We start from the raw sequence: 18,040 nt of genomic DNA, 5'->3' as shown, positions 1-18,040 counted from the left end.
GAAGTACAGAGGTGAAAATGTTCATATTTCAAACTTAGTACTTCTTCACAGTAAATAAATCCAGCAACCAGGCCCATAAATGTTGGCGAATGTTTAAATATGGCTCGGTGAAGGTTGTGCAGGTCGGTGCACGAGCCATACAACGCTCCAATCCAGTGGGACAGATGTGCCTCTATAGAGAGACGCCACTTGAGCAGGGCAACCACTGTGAGGTTCATTGTTGCTGAGAGGCAGCAAACAGCTTCAGATGAAGCCACGAGCAAAATTAAAGCCATAACTCTTATTTCTGTGTGACACTCATGCTCAGCATGTGACAAATAGTGTGTTGAAGGACGCCTTTAGTGTTATAGGGTAACCTATTTTGTGTCTTTTTTCCCCATCTTGTCTCTTCCAATCTGTCTTCTTATTCCTAACTGGCCCCACCTATTCTTTACAACGACATACCCTCCCATTGCTTCCTCTCTGTCATTTCTCCGTGTATGTCCTCTGCCATGACCCACTTATACTGTATTACTACCTGTCTTCATCTCTCCACCCTCCACTTTCTCTATTTTCTCCCCTCTAATTGTCCCCCCTCGTCTTCCTCCACCCTCCTGTACACCAACAGTCAGCGCTACTGCATGTGTAACCCCGATGTGGTGCAGCAGTTTCACAACCCAGACACCATCTTCATCCTGGCCTTCGCCATCATTCTGCTCAACACCGACATGTACAGTCCAAACATCAAGCCCGACCGCAAGATGATGTTGGAGGACTTCATACGCAACCTACGAGGTAAGCGACACAGCATCTAAGCATGTGTGTAGAGTGCAGGCTCATTTAGGGAGTTAAAGGGACATTCATTAGTTCATATAATCGGATCATGTAATATTGGTTTGTTTTAAAGTATGTTTGTGTGCTTGTGTGTCAGAGGTTTTATATTAGTATTATTATTTTTTGGGGTTTGAATCTTACTGCAATGTGGAAAAAAAACAAATCAGTAAAACTCAATAATCCTTCAACAAGATACATCAGTGTAATTGAGTCAGTGTCCAACGGTGTTTGGATCTGTGTTACATCAAACTTCCCTGCATACGTTCAGGTAATAAAGGTAAGGTAATATTTCTGTCCCTGCCGGCCTTGCGTTACACATTCACAACTCAAAGCGACACCGACGGAAAGCACCTGTAATTCTTGTCTCCCGAATGCAGACAGATGCTCATTCGCTCAGGAGCGTCGTAGTTTTGTTCTTCCTCTGTGCAATTAATCAGGAGATGCTGAGGTCGATGCAAAACAACTTTAATAGATTCACCCAGACTGTTTCCCCGCAATTAAATTAAGTTGAGAAATCAATTTCGGCATCTTATGCAAATGAAAATATGCCACTCTCTCTTGGCCTCTCTATTTATCTTTCGCTCAGTTCACAGTGGTTTTTTTTCTGTTTCTCTCTGCATTCTCTTATCTTGTTTTGTCTCGGTCAGAATATCATTTGGTCTATTTATTTATCCGTCTTTCCTTGTTTGTATTCTCCCTGATGTTTTCTCCTCTTTTCTTTTCTCCATCACGTCTCTCCTACACACTGACAGAAGAATAACTCAATCAACTAATTGACTGAGGTGAAACGCAATTATGCACCAGAAACCAATAGTAATGAAGAACCACAGAACATTCATTATCTCAATTAAAACAGAATGCCATTGGCAAAGCTATTCCACAACGGGCCAACATAATATGAACCAGCTTCTACCAAAAATTAATCTTCATGTCAGCTGATTGAACAATTTAAATTACAATGTCTCAGTTACTGGATAGAGAGGATGGTCTCGGATTGAGACAACGTTCAATTTTTAAGGCATTTAGTCATAAATCATGCTATTGGACAAATTGTATTTTGGACATGTTGATGGCGCCACTTGAAACCAAAGGTACTGTAATTTATCAGCAGGGAAACGTAAATGTGTTCCAGACAGCTTTAATTTAAAACCACAGGTCAAACTTTAAGAAATCCCCAAAGTCATTATGTGTAGGACTTATCATCTGGGGACCATGCATGACAGTAAGAAAATAGTACCAATCCATCTTGAAGATGTCGGGATATTTCACATGATTAGTGAAATCCAAATGAAAAGTCAGGGGATCACCAACGGCATTGAGATTCACCCTCTGAGCACCATGAACTGTAATCACCATGCAAAGAGACTTAAAGCGGTGAAGTCGTGTAAGAAAAGATGTATTCAGCAAAAAAAAAAAGAAAGTCACTTATTTATCTGACACTTTACACACATACCCCTCCCTCCCCCCGTGACAACTCCCCTCCACTCCCTCCGACTCCATAATGTGCAGCGATGTCTCAGTGGTGTCCCATGGTGCCTCACTGTCTCTGCCATCCCTTGTGGCAGTTTCATTTTCTCCAAACACATCCTGCCCCATTGAAAACTCAATGTACCACGCAGCACGGTACAGCTGTGCGGATATAATGGGGAGCATTTCGAGGGCAACCTTTCAGCCTAATGACATGCAGTTCTACCTGCGTCAAAACGCTACAGCCTCGAACTGCACTGTGTTCCAGACAGGAGATCTTCTACGGGTGTTAACCTATCACTTGCTAATTAACCTCCTCTCACACTGCTTTCTGTCATTACCTAATGGAGACAGTGAAAGACAAAAATACAAAGAAGAACAGATGAAGAGAGACAGAGTTCTTTTTTGCTCTGAACATTACATTTTGTTCCACTCTTATCAAGTGAAGTTACGTTGTTATGCATGGCATGCAAGGTACACAAACTCTAATGTATTGAAGCCAGCGTAGACACACAATGGCTCCTCTACCACTGTAACAACAGCAGTCACTCCGTGTTCCTTCTGATGGACAGTACCGTCTGGTTAAATGAATGGTGATATGTGTAGACTTTGTGTGTAAGAAGCCTATTCTCATCTCAGGTGTGGATGATGGCGCAGACATCCCAAGAGACATGGTGGTCGGAATCTATGAAAGAATACAACTGAGGGAGTTACGCTCCAACGAAGATCACGTCACCTACGTCTCCAAGGTTGAGCAGTCCATCGTAGGCATGAAAACAGTAAGGACACACAGACACACTTTTGTTCTATACTTGTGAGGATCTCCAAGGTGTGATGCATTCCTTACAACAACATAGCAAACTAACTTTTGCTTAGCTTTTATTGAAACCATGTTGAACCTTAATAACCTGCATTAGTTGATATTTTTATATCAACTAAAAAGCTGCTCTTAAGCTGCTAAATGCTACTCAATGTTCACCAGCTAGTCGCTAACTTTGTCTATCTGCCGTCTGGTGCTGAGCTGGTGGACTCGACTTGTTTTACAAAAGGTTTTAATCCTGAAAACAACTTATTTTGCATCTAGGAAGTACATTGGTACATTCAGAGTGGGCCATAAACAAAGCTGCGGGTCATAAGAACTAAATAATGAGCCAAAAGATGCTAAAATGCTACGTAAAGCAGGAGGAAACAGCAGGCTCTGGAGAGGATTTCACTAAGTTCATCGAACCCTTGGATATTATACATATCCTTATTTGACCACACTGAAGAAAGTTTAAAATATTCCTAGATGGGGTTAAGCTGATGGTATAGTAACTGTTTTCATCATCAGATAGAGACATCAAACATTAATTGATGGGGATTAAACACCCCAAATCATTGTCTCCATTACACAGTTACATATAACTCATTTTATCCATTTTTTTACAGCACATTCTATTATTTCATTGGCTTGCTAGATTAGTAAGCAAGATGTATCACACAACAAACATGTCACTCAGTGCAAGCCAAGCCGCCTACTAATTATTCAAGACCTTATCACTATCACCTAGCCCCGGTTGTGTTAGCAGTGCACATTTATTAGCCATTAAATGTCTCATCAGCAGTGCGATCGTTACCTCAGGTCATTACTCCAGCTGGATACGTCATTAACCACCGCTATCATTAGAGTCGTTTTTTTAACTATTAAGGTTAAAAGGTTGGTCTGTGCACATGAGTAATGTAAGTGGTTGAACCACTCTTTAAACACTGGAATGTCCTTTAGTTAGGAGTCAACTACAGACATTCACCGTGTGAATATTTCTGTGCAAAGTTTGATGTGTACTTGGAAACCTAATGCCATTCTCAGCCTCTTCAGCACTTTGTATTAGTTCTAATAAGTAATCATGCCAACATGCTAATCTAAGATGTTGAATATGTTAAACGTGACACCGGATAAACATCAGCATGTTAGCATTGTGTTACTCTTAACTGTAGACTCGTAGTCTATCTGTAATCTCATCTGTCTGTCCATCCGTATGATGAACCATGAACGTTTGGATGGATCTCACTATAAATTGACTTTTAACTACTTTTAAAGTAAATCTCCATAATTTCCTGTTTACTTTCAGAATGACATTGGAACTATGACATTGAAAAGATTTCCACTGTCTTTTTCTTTTTTGGGGGGCTTTTCAGTGTCTCAGTGATGGATGAGTAGCCATAGGATGACAGAAGGAGTGTTGTCATAGCCAAAACAATGATGGATTGTTGTGACAGGAACTGACTATTCCTGCCTATGGCAGCTGTCTGCCATAAAAAGACTTAGATAAAGTTTCCTTTTCAGAAATAGTGTAACAGCAGGTGTCGGAGTCGCTCGAACTTGGATTTAAAACACATGCAAAAAGGGAGTGGTTTACATTAGAAGATATGTTCCTAATTATAGGAGTTTGCTTTTTTAAAAATGTATAATATTTGATGACTTAATTATAGTAATGAAGTGATTTTAGATCCAAGCAGTTTTACGGTAAATTGTCCTTAAATACTTATATGAATAAGATATGAAGGAGATTGATTTGTCAATTTAATGACTAACTCTCTCCTTTAAAACTGTTTCTTAATAATTCAATTGGGAAAGGACTTATTTTTTGTCAAACATGCATTAGCCATATCAAGCTAATGACGTCTTCATATGTTTCTAACGTCAGTGTAATGAGAAAGCAGGCTGGCTTTGACCAGCTGGGCTGTAGACCCTGCAGTGATGAGAGATGAGAGTGTGAGAGGAAGAAAAAGAGGCTGTGTAGGAGCTTTGCAAATAGTCCACAGGAAGCAGAGGGAATTCAAATTGGAAACGCACAAAGACAAAAATGATCGGAGGCCACGGATGAATCCATTTTATCACGAAGAGGGGAACTACTGGGATCCAAAATGGAGACAAGTCAGGGAGAAAACATTGTGAAAACATGATTTAATCGCTCCCTGCCATTTTTGTAGTGTAATCTGCTTAAACATGGAAAAGCACTTAAGTCTAAGAGGAGAAGCCCGGCCTCTGGCAACACAACTGCAGTGTTTTGTAAAAAAACAGGACAACAACTTTATAATACGCCTCCAAGAGTAGTCTTACCACCTTTTGGTCTTTAGTTGTCAATAACTAAACAGAAAGATGTTTATTGCAAAAGAATACAACAATCAATTTGACAGAACAACTGTTTTAGGGCAAGCAGTCTTTCATCTTACTCCAGGACTGCTCGATCTACTTGAAGTATAGATATCTCTATGAGAAGTACGTAGAGCAAGCATCGCCAAACCGGTCTTCATGCTTTTCATTTTGCTCGAATACTAAATTGAGACTTTTTGCGTGTTCACATCTAATCAAATAGAAAGGTGAGATATTCAGTGTCACTAAAACTACAAAGAGCAACCTCAGCACAGAAGAGGAAAGAATCCTAACATGTGGACCTGCATTAATGCTCATGTTCTACTCAAGGAAACACACTTGAAACAACATGCTGCCTATCTTCTTTATATTTGTTTAAGGTCAGTCTTTATGTCGCTAATTTGTCTCGGCAAACTGGGTTTAATGTTTTTTTTTTTCCCTCTGTGATACTTCAGTCTCAGCTTTTAACCCCGGCGATTAATGTGTCGTACTCCAGCCAAAAGTAATTTGTGTTAAAAGTCTCCCCATGTTTCACTTTAATACTCTTTCCCCTGAGGGAAAGGTTTTATCTGATGCTCTCCACTTCATATGGTCTGGAATGACTTTCACGCTTCTCAGACACTTCATCTGAGTGATGCGAGCTCTCCTTTCACCTGGACGTCTGTGTCTTCCTCTGCAGGTCCTCTCCGTCCCTCACAGAAGACTTGTGTGCTGCAGTCGACTTTTCGAAGTGACCGACGTGAACAAGGCCCAAAAACAGGCAGCACACCAGAGAGAAGTCTTCCTCTTCAACGATCTCATTGTGGTTAGTATACAATGAGAGGGACTCAGAGTAATAATTCATATTTTTATTAGGAATGTTGTTTACGGTATCTTTATAACCACCTCAAAAATAGTTGTTTCTGCTGAAAACATTAAATCTTTAAAGCTGCTTATTTTACACTTCCAGCTGCAATGCACCATCACCCACCTCGACTGTGAACTCCCTCTCTTCCGCGATGTTGTTTCATCAGCCAGTCCCCTCCGGCCCTTTCTTTTAATAATAGATCGTAGTAAATGCAGTTTTGCAGTGCACTCATAAGCAAATATCTGTCCCCAACAGAGCAGCTTCAAGGGCCAGTAATAAAGTTATGTTTCACAGCACAGATAAGTTAATTTGGTCCAAAGTTGTGCAGATTGGATAATTATGAAAGGTTTAATGTTGGGCATCGTTAATGTGCCCATGAGGGGGCACACAGGGGTTATCCATCCAAAGTGTTTAACTACTCCCATAATTATGTCAAATTTTGATATCTGTCCAGCAGAAGGTAAAGCAGCATCGTTATTTCCCTCCCTCCCGTTTCTGCTTGAGCATCAAAGTAATTGGTATAGCTGCTGGAGAAGGAGGTTCGAAGGCAAATTCTGAAGTAAGAGGTGAAAGGAGGCATCTTCACACATCACGACCGAATTCTGTTCATTTGGCACTAAAAGTTAGCAGTGCGATTTATTCCAGGGAGACGTTTTGTCCTGACAGCTTTGAGAGTGGGGCAGACATTTTGAAGGACTTTAGTGCAAAAGTAAAGTGACGGGGACTTTTCTTTAAGTTTGGTCGCTGTTCTAGTAGCTTGAACACGTCGAGTATGTGTTTAATTTGCCAACGTGATGTATTGGGTTAACACGGCTCGCCTGGTAAATTATGCCCAACAGTAGCGCTGCAAAACAGATTTGCCTCATCTTTCTCTATCTGGAAGGTCATACGATGAAAAAGCATCAAATGCATCCTGATATAAGCTCGCCATGGTGTTGTTTTTCAAAGAGCACAAGCGCACAATCTGATGTACTTTGAAACTTATATTGTACATTAATATTGACTCTATCTGGTCTTGACACATTCTGAATTTCTTTGAAATTGCTTTGTGACCACTCTGTCATTCATATCTTTGCTATAACTTTGCTTCCTTGTTGTTTCCAGATCTTGAAGCTTTGCCCAAAGAAGAAGAGTTCTGCAGCCTACACTTTCTGCAAAGCAATGGGCCTACTTGGCATGCAGTTTCACCTGTTTGAAAATGAATGTGAGTCATAATATATTCACTGCAGACAGCCACCATGTCAAACATGAAAAATAACATCAGCCACTATTTGGACTGCTACAAAACAGAGAAAAGTATTTTAAAGCAGGTATTTTAATGTAGTATTAAACTTGCTAATACCTTGCAAACTGTCTCAACAAGTCAATGCCTTCTGTGCTCCCCAGACTACCCTCATGGCATCACCATCCTCTCCCCGTTTGGCTCAGACAAGAAGCAGGTACTTAACTTCTGTGCCCAAAGCGCTGAGGAGCTGCTCAAGTTTGTAGAAGACCTGAAGGAATCAATCTCGGAGGTGTCGGAGATGGAGCAGATACGTATCGAGTGTAAGTGTCCTTTTGTTTTTGTTTTTTACATATTACAATGAAAGATTAGAGACACATACAGTGGGCTGCCATTTAGCTGTGTGTACAGTATGCGACATAGAAGGTCCATGAAGTGGACCTCTGGCAATGCAGCCAGCGTCACATGTTTGAACCAAATCAATATTCTCACATCTGCATTCTAAGATACGCTTTGTGGGAATCAATAAGTCCTCAGATTGTGCACAGGAGTCAGAAGTCGTCCTTGCGTTTTGCGTTATTGTGGTAACTTGTGTAGGTGCAGAAAGACTTTTAGCATTTTGGTTCCTTTGGTGCACTGAAGCTCAAACTGACTGCAGGGAGGTGGTGGGGGAGGGCAGTGCATTGGAGGTGAAAAGAGGCCAGTGTTCCCTAAAGCTGCCTGGCATCTAAGTTGTTTGAGTCTACGTGCATTTGAAATTCTCCAGACGATAAGACGTGCGCACACTTCGACCCACTCGGAGAACCAGAGTGTCCAGAGCCTGGCTCCTGGCAGTGGGCCTCAAAGAGAGCATCCCCGCTGGTGTTTGACACAACCCCTTCACAGAGAGGGAGGGCCGGCAGCCCGGAGAGAGCAGGCAACAACACTGGTTGACAGACGGAAGTTATTTATCTCAGTCGAGTGGAGCAAGAATAGACAGCTGTGCACAATTTAAACCAACACACACAAATAACAACTCATATTGAGACATATTTGTTAGAAAGGCATGCAAAGAAAAACTTTTTTTGCAAAGACAGGAACACAGTTTAGAACAAGAATGATTGCTAGCGCTTGCACAGAAAAACACCACATCATCCTTTCTCCTCTCAGGGTTTTGTGGTGTTGGCACATTAGCAAACATGCCTGCAGCGGGCACACTTATGTTTGGGCTTCCCCTCTTTGAGAGAAGATGCAGATTTTACAGTTTCGGTTCATATGGAGGTGCACATTTTCCTGCATCGCAATCTTTATGATGAGGGAAATTCCAAATGGAATTGATCATTTTAATTCCGTCCGACACTCACTTTAAATGTATTTCTGTTCTCTATCTTGTTTATGTTGACTAAATATAGGGACAATAGGAATTTCCTTAAAAGAATTGCTCCAAAACCAGTAGATAAACTACCAAACAGGACACTTTCTGTTCAGGGTGTCACATTTTTATCACACTGGCACCAAAATGAAAAAGGGGGTACATTGTGTACTTAAACCCTTAAAGCTCTATATTGTTGACGTCATTTGGCATCCCATAATAACCCTGACCATATTAGAAATTAAAATGGTCTGAAAGAAAATTACCCTTGTGCAGATCCTCTTGGCTCTGTTTTCAAGCGTTAGAGAGTCCAGCCAGTGAAGAGACTCTTCCTTTCAGAGAGAGACTGCGTTCCTATTGGCTGTACTATGTGCAAATGCAGATGTGCACGCACCTCCGTGACAGCCCGATTTAACGGTGGATTCATGTCCTGTGGGGAAAATCGCTATTCTAGCATTGGCAACAACTGTCAACACTGGAAAGCAAACCCAAAAAAAGAAGGACAAAAAGAGAGTGTGAGCGAGCCTCGCTTGGGGCGAGCGTCATTCTCTCTCCATCTTTAAGAGCTTAGCCTTCTGCGTGACAGCTATGGTTGGCAGAAGGTAAACTCTTACTGGCAACATTTTCTCTCCATTTCTGAAATGAAATGAATGACAAGTACTCATACAGGTTACTGTATGAAGTGTGTGCATGTGCGCCTGCTCGTGTTGTGGGAGGAGCTTCGGGGTTTTCCCAGAAAACTGCCTGTTGAATTACAATATTATAGAAGATTATTAAGGACTTTTTGCCCAATAATGCCAAATTTAACCCACCTCCTCCAGCTTTAAGGTCACATCCGTCAGCTTTGCAGCTCAGAATTAAAATGCAGTGCAGTGTTGGAGACGAAACAACATTTAGTCATCGTGATTGGAAATGACACGCAATTACCATCAAGTGTGAAGTGTAATTAGTGAGATGGCAAGTTGTGTTTTGAGATTAGAGGACAGAGTGGGAGGGGAAGGCAACGAGAGCGGGGGTGTTCAGCATTTGAAAGAAAGTAGACTTATGCCGATTAATGTGGTTACTCTTACCCACCGACGTGGCCGCCACTTGTCCATCTATGTATTTTGCTCTCCGTCATGGTGTGTAAATGATCGATCGCTGTTGTCTTCGCTTCTCTCTGCAGGGGAGCTGGAGAAGCAGCAGGGAGCCAAGACACACTCAGTAAAGAACAACGGCACACAGCTCGAGCTGCGCGGCAAACAAGGCTCCCCATCAGGTGTGTGTGAGTGTGTGAGCACCGTCGCGTTTTCATTTTAAAAACCCACTGTAGAGCCCTTGTCCTCAATTGCATTAATCGACCTGCAGTTAATAAAAAGCTGTTTTTATTTTTTAGTTAATTGGAAAAACATATTTCATCTGTTAAAACGAGGGTGTTACAGTTTATCTAATTGTGTGTGTATTGTCTGTGTAGTGGAGTGATATGAAGTGCCTTAGTTTAAAGTGTCTTTCTTGCTCTTGAAAAACATTTTAATAAGCAGTGAAAGCTAAAATCACAGACATTTTGCTGCCACTTTTGTCTCTTTTCCCTCCATTGTTTCTCCATCCAGGAAACCAGGAGATAGATGAAAGAAGTGGACACAATGCAGTAGAGGTAAGTGCTTAGTGATAGGGCCATGTCCCAAAGAACAGGTAAGTCAGTACAGGGTGGCAGTATAAAGGTAGGATGAGACAGGATGAAACCTCAGGACTACTTATATCTTCAGGGCTCGAGGCGTCAAGCAGAAGTGGGTGAAGAGTGGATGAGAGAACGAGTGCTGCTGGGTACCGTGCTGCGGGCATGTGAGGTTACCCAACCAAACTAAATATATTAGCTAAAAGTACTTTACCGTACAAAAATAAAGATTGTGGGTTTGGGGAAATTAATAACATCATAACACGTTCTACCCATGAACGTGTCAGACTCATAGGCTTAAATATCATCCGTAAGCCTAAAAAAGGAATAGGTTGTAATTAGTTTCACAAGCTCAGGCAGAAAATGTGACTCCTTTTGGGCGTTTAAAAGGTGAAAAGAAAGAAGCCATCATTGCTGAAAGTAGCTAAGGACTTGTGTGGAATGTCTGTGTGCGTCTGTGTGTGTGTGTGCGCGCACCCACGTGAAGCACTAAGACCTTAATTAACACTGTAACATGCGGGCGGATAAATTTAACGCTCGTTTGACCCAGAAACGTCACCTCTCCACCCCTCTGACAGATCTCTGGGGGAAACTTGTTGTGCGAACATTTTGTGCAAGCAACAGAGCAAGCAGAACTACAGTACCCATGGGGCTTTGCAATTACCATCCTAGTGGCATCAGATGACCTTTCCCTCATCATTTCTCTGGCTGTGGAGTTGAGGGGCTGGAGTGAAAAACCAAATATGACACTCAGTGGCTGTTTAATTTCACACAGCTCACTCTTCTTACCGGAGGCCGTAGATCTGTACTCAGGTGCTGGTTAGAGCAAAACGACATAGACATTGCACTGATCCATTTGAATTGTGTTTATGCGCAATGGCTCATTTATGCATATAAGTGCTCTCTCTCCCTCTCTGAGTAGCCTTTGGGTCCTCATAATAGGGAGCGATGATCAGGCCAGTCTTCAAGGTTGTCTGAGCTGCCTTCACAAGCCGTCATCCCTGCTGCCATGCAGCGTGCAGTAAATGTCAGTGGCTGGTGGGGAGCCGTTAGCTGTCGAAACACATTTATCTTGGAAAGCAGGGGGGTCACACAGAGAGCCCTGCTCCTGCCAGAGGCATGAATGACTGATTCCCACAGCAAGCTTCGATAAATCTGAATAATTTGATAGTAGGGTTTTGGAAAATGCATTGTCTCTCTCAGAGCGGTCTGTGCAGTAGTTTCTACGTGGCTAAAGAGTTTCATCACAGTCAAGGGTGTGATTCACGTGTCCCCCTCACTTTTCAAAATCCTATTTATCCGTTGTTTTTTTGCTAATCTACGCCCTCAAAGACACAGTCATGGTCATACACTGTCAGTCAGAAATACCAGTGACATGTTTGTGCACACTTTTGAGCAGATATGTGGGTTGTTGTTTTTTTTTTTTACCATACAAGGCAAAATCAAACACAAAGAAAGCCATCATCACTGAAGTGACAGGCAAACAGACTGCAAATAGTCGCCCTTTGAAAGCTCTGCCAGCTTCTCCTCATGTACAGTCAATCCAGTAAATGATCAACCCACTGGGATGTCAGCTCACCGTCCAAACCACATACGCGTGATAAGTTAGATTTGATGTGGACATTTTTAAGGGCACTATATAATGCATGAATCTCACACTTTGGACATTTCAAAACTCGTTTGGTCTTCCGTGGGGGGAAAAATATATATATTTCTACTTAGAATTTAAACTTTTGAAAGTCAGCAAAAAGTCAGTAAAAGCCTCCATTCTTTATCGAAAGTGCTTGAGAGCTCATTGATACTGTACTGTTAAGTATATGTGCCAAGTTGTCAAGGAGGAATAGTGGTTGGCAGATTGAATAGGTTCAAATGTTAATGGAGTTCTTTCACACAAGAGTTACATCAGCTCCTGTAAGAAAAGGAGAGAACCCCGCCGTAAGCCCTTTCTTAAGTTCAGATACCTTACATTCAAAGTCCATTAAATTGCAGGTGAATTGCCGTTGACCTTATTCACACAGTCGCCATTTTGAAGAGTTTTTGGAGGAAACTGTATAGTCTGATTGACATCCTCACAGAAGCTTAAAAGTTCATTTGAAACTAAGATCTTTTGTAAGAAATGTACAGCAAATCTGAAGAACTACGTAACTAATAAGTTAGTCGGCACATTTCCTCTAAAGTGCCTCTATGGACCTGAGACTTAATTCCTGCATTTGTTCCAAAAGTCGATGTTGACTTTTTTAAAAATGTTTACATCGATAAAAACATACTTATTTTAAGAACCCTGAAGTTTTTATTAAACTTAACCAAGTAATTTGGTTACAATTTTTACATTACTTTTTTTCCCACTGGACATTGTGCATTTCAGATTGTGCTCATTCCATGAATTATGACAATGCTGCTTATATTTTTGTTTTGGCATATTGCTTTCTGAGAACAGTGTTGGAAACCTGACTTGGTTCCTAAAATGGGCAACATGAAAAGAAGTCAGGAAAGGTAGCCAACAATAAAGGGAGACATATAGCAGAAATAAACTTTGAGGGAAGAAAACTGAAATAAAAATAGGTTGACAGAGGGAAAGTGTCTGCAGAAAATAGAGAGTTGAAATAAATGTGACTTTTGGAGGTTTGCATTCTGATGAGTGTTGCCTGTGGACGTCTGTGGTTGTCAGTCTGCTCACCTCCTCTCCTTCCACCTCTCCCTCTACCTCCGTTTATGTTCTGGTTACCCCAAACCCCCCCCAAGTCTCCTCGTGTCAGCTGTCCCCATAGCGCCACACAGTGGTTTGGAAGGGAGACACAGGGGCCCTCAGTGTCCCCTTTGGAACCACCGGGCCCCTTCTGTAGAGCCACACCAAATCTCGTAGCACCATTCCTCATCACTGTCCTCCCCCTGACCTGACCCCAGTCACTCACTGATACTCCCAGCATCCAATCTACAATGTTGTGGGGGGAGGGAGGCTAACTGAGTTAGCAGTGGTCACGATAGCTTTACACTTTTACCAACCCCCGACACCAAAGCCCCCACGCATGTGTGTGTGTGTGCTGTGCGTTCACCAACCCCACCCCCCCCCCCAAAAAAAACACAAAGAGGGCTTGAGGGATTGAAGAGGAGGAACCAGTTTTATAACATTTGATGCTGTTCTCTTGGCTGTTTTCTAAACTAGGTGTCAATTCACAACAGGCTTCAGACGTACCAGCTCAGCAGCAGCACGGCTCGGATTCCCGAGAGCGTGGCCCTTCTTAACCACCGGGGGGAGCTGCTTTTCCAGCAGGGGCCCCAGGGGCTAACCCACGGGCCTGCACCTCCACCTCAGCACCCGCAGTTGCAGTCAGCGGCAAGCACCCCTGCCCACCACCTCCACCTCCAGCAGCACCACCAGCCGGCTGTCAGCATGGCTGATCTGAGGCCCGAGACACTCATCCAGTGTCAGCAGATCGTCAAGGTCATCATGCTCGACAACAGCGGCCACGGACGAATGGAGGCCTTCCTCAGCCAAACACCCACACACCACCACTACCAGCATCACCACCACAGCCATCACCAGCTCAGTCAGTCGGCCATGTCCACCCCGGTCCGCTCGCCGGACTGCTCCCATGGCGAGGACGGCCACCAGCCCCCGCTGCCTCCCCCACCACCGCCTTACAACCACCCTCACCAGTATATACCCCCGGACCCCCGCCTCAGTCTACACCGGACCCCAAGTGGCTCTCGGAGCATGGTGTAAATAAATGAATTAGTATTCTTTCCCTGAAACACACACTTTCACACACACTCCCACACAAGCCCCACCCCCTTCTCTACCTATTTAACAGTACATAATGTACATATATACATACAAATGAAAGAGCTATAATGAAGAAAAAAATATCTCACTTATATGCATATATTTAAGAAGAAAAAAATAACTAAAAGAAAAAATCAAGGTTTTAAAAAGAGAAAAGGAGAAATAAAGTGCATATATAAAATTTTACTTGATTCCACATGTATTTTGAAATATTATGTAGTTTTAACAAATTTCTATAACTTTTTGTCAGTTTTAACTTGCTAGAGAAAACACAGATATTCAGTGTCTGGATGGATTCCTTCCAGTTCCGGTATTCACCACCACCAACGACAGAGATGGACTGTGATGGCTGGACACGCCCCGTGGACCGTCCGCTTCCGTTCGCTTTTATCATCCCAAACCTCATGCCTATGTGCTGTATGTGCGTGCGCGTGCATAGTTGACACTTACTGAAAACGTGTGCCAAAATACATAGCCTCCACTGAACACTGACTCCTTTGCACTTGACTAAACGCTAGGGCTAGAAAGAAAAAAAATACCTTCCATCGCTTTGAAAAAAAAATAGTCCCTTCACGCTTCTCCCACAAGGAGCACAAAAAAAAAGGAATAACAAAACTGAACCTCCGCTCCTCTTTTATTGTTGTTGCTCTCTATCATCGGAAAAAACTCTCACTCAAATGTCGCTTTCCATAGATCATTCTACAGTGAAGCATGACAGGAAATAAAGGCAACCAATCACACGGATTCCTGCCAAACCAAAAAATCAGCCCTGGATGGTCCTGTTGATTGTTGTTTGTCTTTTACTCTTCATATTCAATATTTTGCCGACGCTTCCCACGAGTTCTTGCCACACGTTGACGGTGGGAACGTCTTTTTCATATTTTGGAATCGTTTCAGCTGCTCCGACTTTGAACTACAACCATTCAGCGTTTAAATGTAATATATGTACACTGTACTGTCATCTGTTGTTTATGAAATGCTTCTTAGCGTCTTTTTTTTCTTCTTCAGGGAATCACCATGAATTTCCATGAAGATGCTTCTGCTACAACTGTTAAATGTCAACATCTGTGTTTATTCTGATTTGTGTAAAGCATATTCCATCTTTGTGTGTTTTCTGTCGGTGGATAAATGCAAGACCGAGTCCACCCACAAAGCATCCAGACGCTGTCTCTCTATGTTGGTACAACTCCCAGGTTTTGTTTCAGCTCCTTGTGACTGTTGTCTCTTCCCTCCTAACCTTTCAGTCTGACATTTTTAAAAAGGCAAAAACTACAGACACACAGCTTGGATTGCAAATGCTGGCATTAATGATATTGTTTGTGCTGTTGGCTAGTCTGCTTTAAATACGAACGGGACAAAAAGAATGCATTATCTGATCTCTTTCTCTTTCACCCCAGCCCAGATGTAAATACCACATTCAAGTTGAGTCGGAAAGGACAAGCAAGCTACCTTTCACCCCTTCAAAATGCTGTAGCCCTGTCACACGTCCTTCATTCTGAAATAGGTCAGCGACTAAACTATCAGCCTAAAGTCCCCCATCTTTTAAACATAAGGCCCACCAGGTGGAATAGATGTTCATTTAACTCTGCTCTCATCTGACCCCACCTTTATGATTTGTTGATTTATAATCACAGATGCACTGCAGGGAGGTCTTTATCTTATCTGTCTGTCCTTTTCCACTCATAATTTCACGCAGTGGAAAGACAGAGGTTGCAGAAAAAAATCAGACAATGAGTGCTGGTGTGTGTGTGTGTGTGTGTACAGCTATCTTTGTGAGGACCAATTACAGTTTTAGACCTACAGAGTGAGGACTTCTTTGCTGGTCCTCACTTTGGGACCGACCTTCAAATGTCTGTTTGAGTATTCAGATTTGGTTTTGACATTCAGGTTGGAAGTAAGTTTAATTTTGGGTTTGGGTTAAGCATTTAGGTGTAATCTTTAAGGTTAAGAGTCAGAATAAGGAATACATTATGTAAATGACAGGTCCCAACAAAGATAAGGACAAGGTTGTCTCTGTGTGTGGATGTGTGTGTATGTGACCTGCTCACAATGGCACCCTAAGGTTCCTAAAAAACAAATGTAACCTCTCTCCCGTTCATTATGATAATTCTTGTGTTATTATCTTTCATCACAATGAAAAGAGTTAGCGCTTTCAAAATTAATGAAGAGCTTTTATGACCATTTTTATCATTTCTACTGGATAAAAAAAACATTACAGGTTATGCAATACATTTCAGTAAATAACATCAGAAGTTCTGATGTTGTGGATTTTACACTGATGGATGATGACTGTATGAATGCTGGTGCATTTGGTTAGATCAACATTCACATATAATGTGATTCTTCTCTCATGCATGTCATCAGTTTGGAGGATTCTAATTCCCAAAAGTTTAGAATATTTTGTGCATGATTGAATTTGCTGTGAGCACGCTTGTGGGAGATGAAGATGAAAGATGTTTAATTTGTGATTGAAATTTTAAAAAAACATTCAAACACCCCTAAAAATGGCAAATTTGACACTTCTATTTTGCCAAACAGTGGCCAATTTTGTTCTTCTGTCTTTCACAACCCTTTCTTTATTGTTGCACAATTTTCCCTACATCTCCTGTGTGTGCAATAAACAGGAATATGAGGCACACTGAAAATCCTGAGTTTATGTTTGAAAGAAAACCAATGTAGCATTTTGGGAGTCTAGCATATGACATGGAAGCACAGTAGGGGCTAACGTTCTTTACTGAAAAACTGATAAAAGGGCTCTGCAATACCAGTGCACCGCTTCATTTATGACATGTGGATCTTGTCTGGCTCTTCAACACTGTGTTTGCTCATACTCGTTAAAAAAATAATTACAAAAGTGGACATATTTTTGTTGAGACAGGTGGAAACTGAGTGTAACAGATATGAACCATCACCTCCCTCAGTTGGCTCTGAATCCCTCTTTACCTGTCCTTGCAGTATATCAACATGCTATTAAAGATGATTTAAATCTATTCACAACAAGGGGTTGCTTTGGTTCTTGGTTGTAATATTTGATTCTTCACAAATTTAAAGCAGTCTCTTTATTGAGATTTCCTGTGAATCTTCTTTTTTTTTTAGCATGCATTGCACCATTAACCCAAACTCATATCAGCCAACATTTTTTATTTTACCCCAGAAAGTCTAATTTGTATGTATATACAACAGGTTGGAATTAAATAAGACAATCATACATGCATAGCATCTACATAGTTGAAAGAAATATGATCAAAATATATTTCATAACAAAGGATCATATGACTCCCCTAACTCTGTTCTATTAAAAGTTTCAGTGTCTTTCAGCTGATTGTTTCCTGAAATAGCTGCTCTTATTAGTGCCATTTCTGCTGTCTGTTGCAAGTGTGAATAGGTCACTTTTAAAAGGATATACTGTGATATAGCAGTAAACTGTGTACAGTGTGTTTCCGCTGACCCCAAGTGGCCAGAAAGTTATTGCAGGTTTAATTGCGCTTTTCTCAACATGGGCTTTACACTTGTAGCTTTTCCCATGGTTGTAAATTATTGTATTAATAATTTCACCATCCATGCTATTAGGAGTGCTGCGCTAAACACACATGGCTCTACAGTGAAGTCAGACAACAAGCTTTAGGGTTTATGGTCAACATGGACCTGCTCCAGAGAGTGCTGAGCTGCATTACATCACATCCCTGGACTCCCAAGCTACAGTTTATGTTTTTACTGACATCAAATAAAATCCATCATACATCTAATTTTACATATTCCCAAAAGTGAC

At 41.7% G+C, this 18,040-nt stretch overlaps 1 protein-coding gene across 1 annotated transcript in view; it reads left to right on the top strand.

Moving 5' to 3' along the window:
• Positions 1–17,459, top strand: part of iqsec3a (IQ motif and Sec7 domain ArfGEF 3a) — a gene marked incomplete at its 5' end in the record, with an annotated part of 83,325 nt that extends 65,866 nt beyond the window's left edge. The window contains 8 exon segments of the mRNA XM_068586109.1: positions 608–774; positions 2,920–3,059; positions 6,093–6,218; positions 7,365–7,464; positions 7,647–7,805; positions 9,999–10,091; positions 10,423–10,466; positions 13,651–17,459. Coding sequence (XP_068442210.1) covers positions 608–774; positions 2,920–3,059; positions 6,093–6,218; positions 7,365–7,464; positions 7,647–7,805; positions 9,999–10,091; positions 10,423–10,466; positions 13,651–14,211 — 1,390 coding nt within the window.
• Between the last annotated feature and the right edge of the window lie 581 nt (positions 17,460–18,040).

The sequence above is a fragment of the Clinocottus analis genome, unplaced genomic scaffold, assembly GCF_023055335.1.
Source record: "Clinocottus analis isolate CAN_PGR_092001 unplaced genomic scaffold, fCliAna1.0.p SCAF_20, whole genome shotgun sequence".
Classification (NCBI taxonomy): domain Eukaryota; kingdom Metazoa; phylum Chordata; class Actinopteri; order Perciformes; family Cottidae; genus Clinocottus; species Clinocottus analis.
This window is presented reverse-complemented; position numbering and strand designations above follow the sequence as displayed.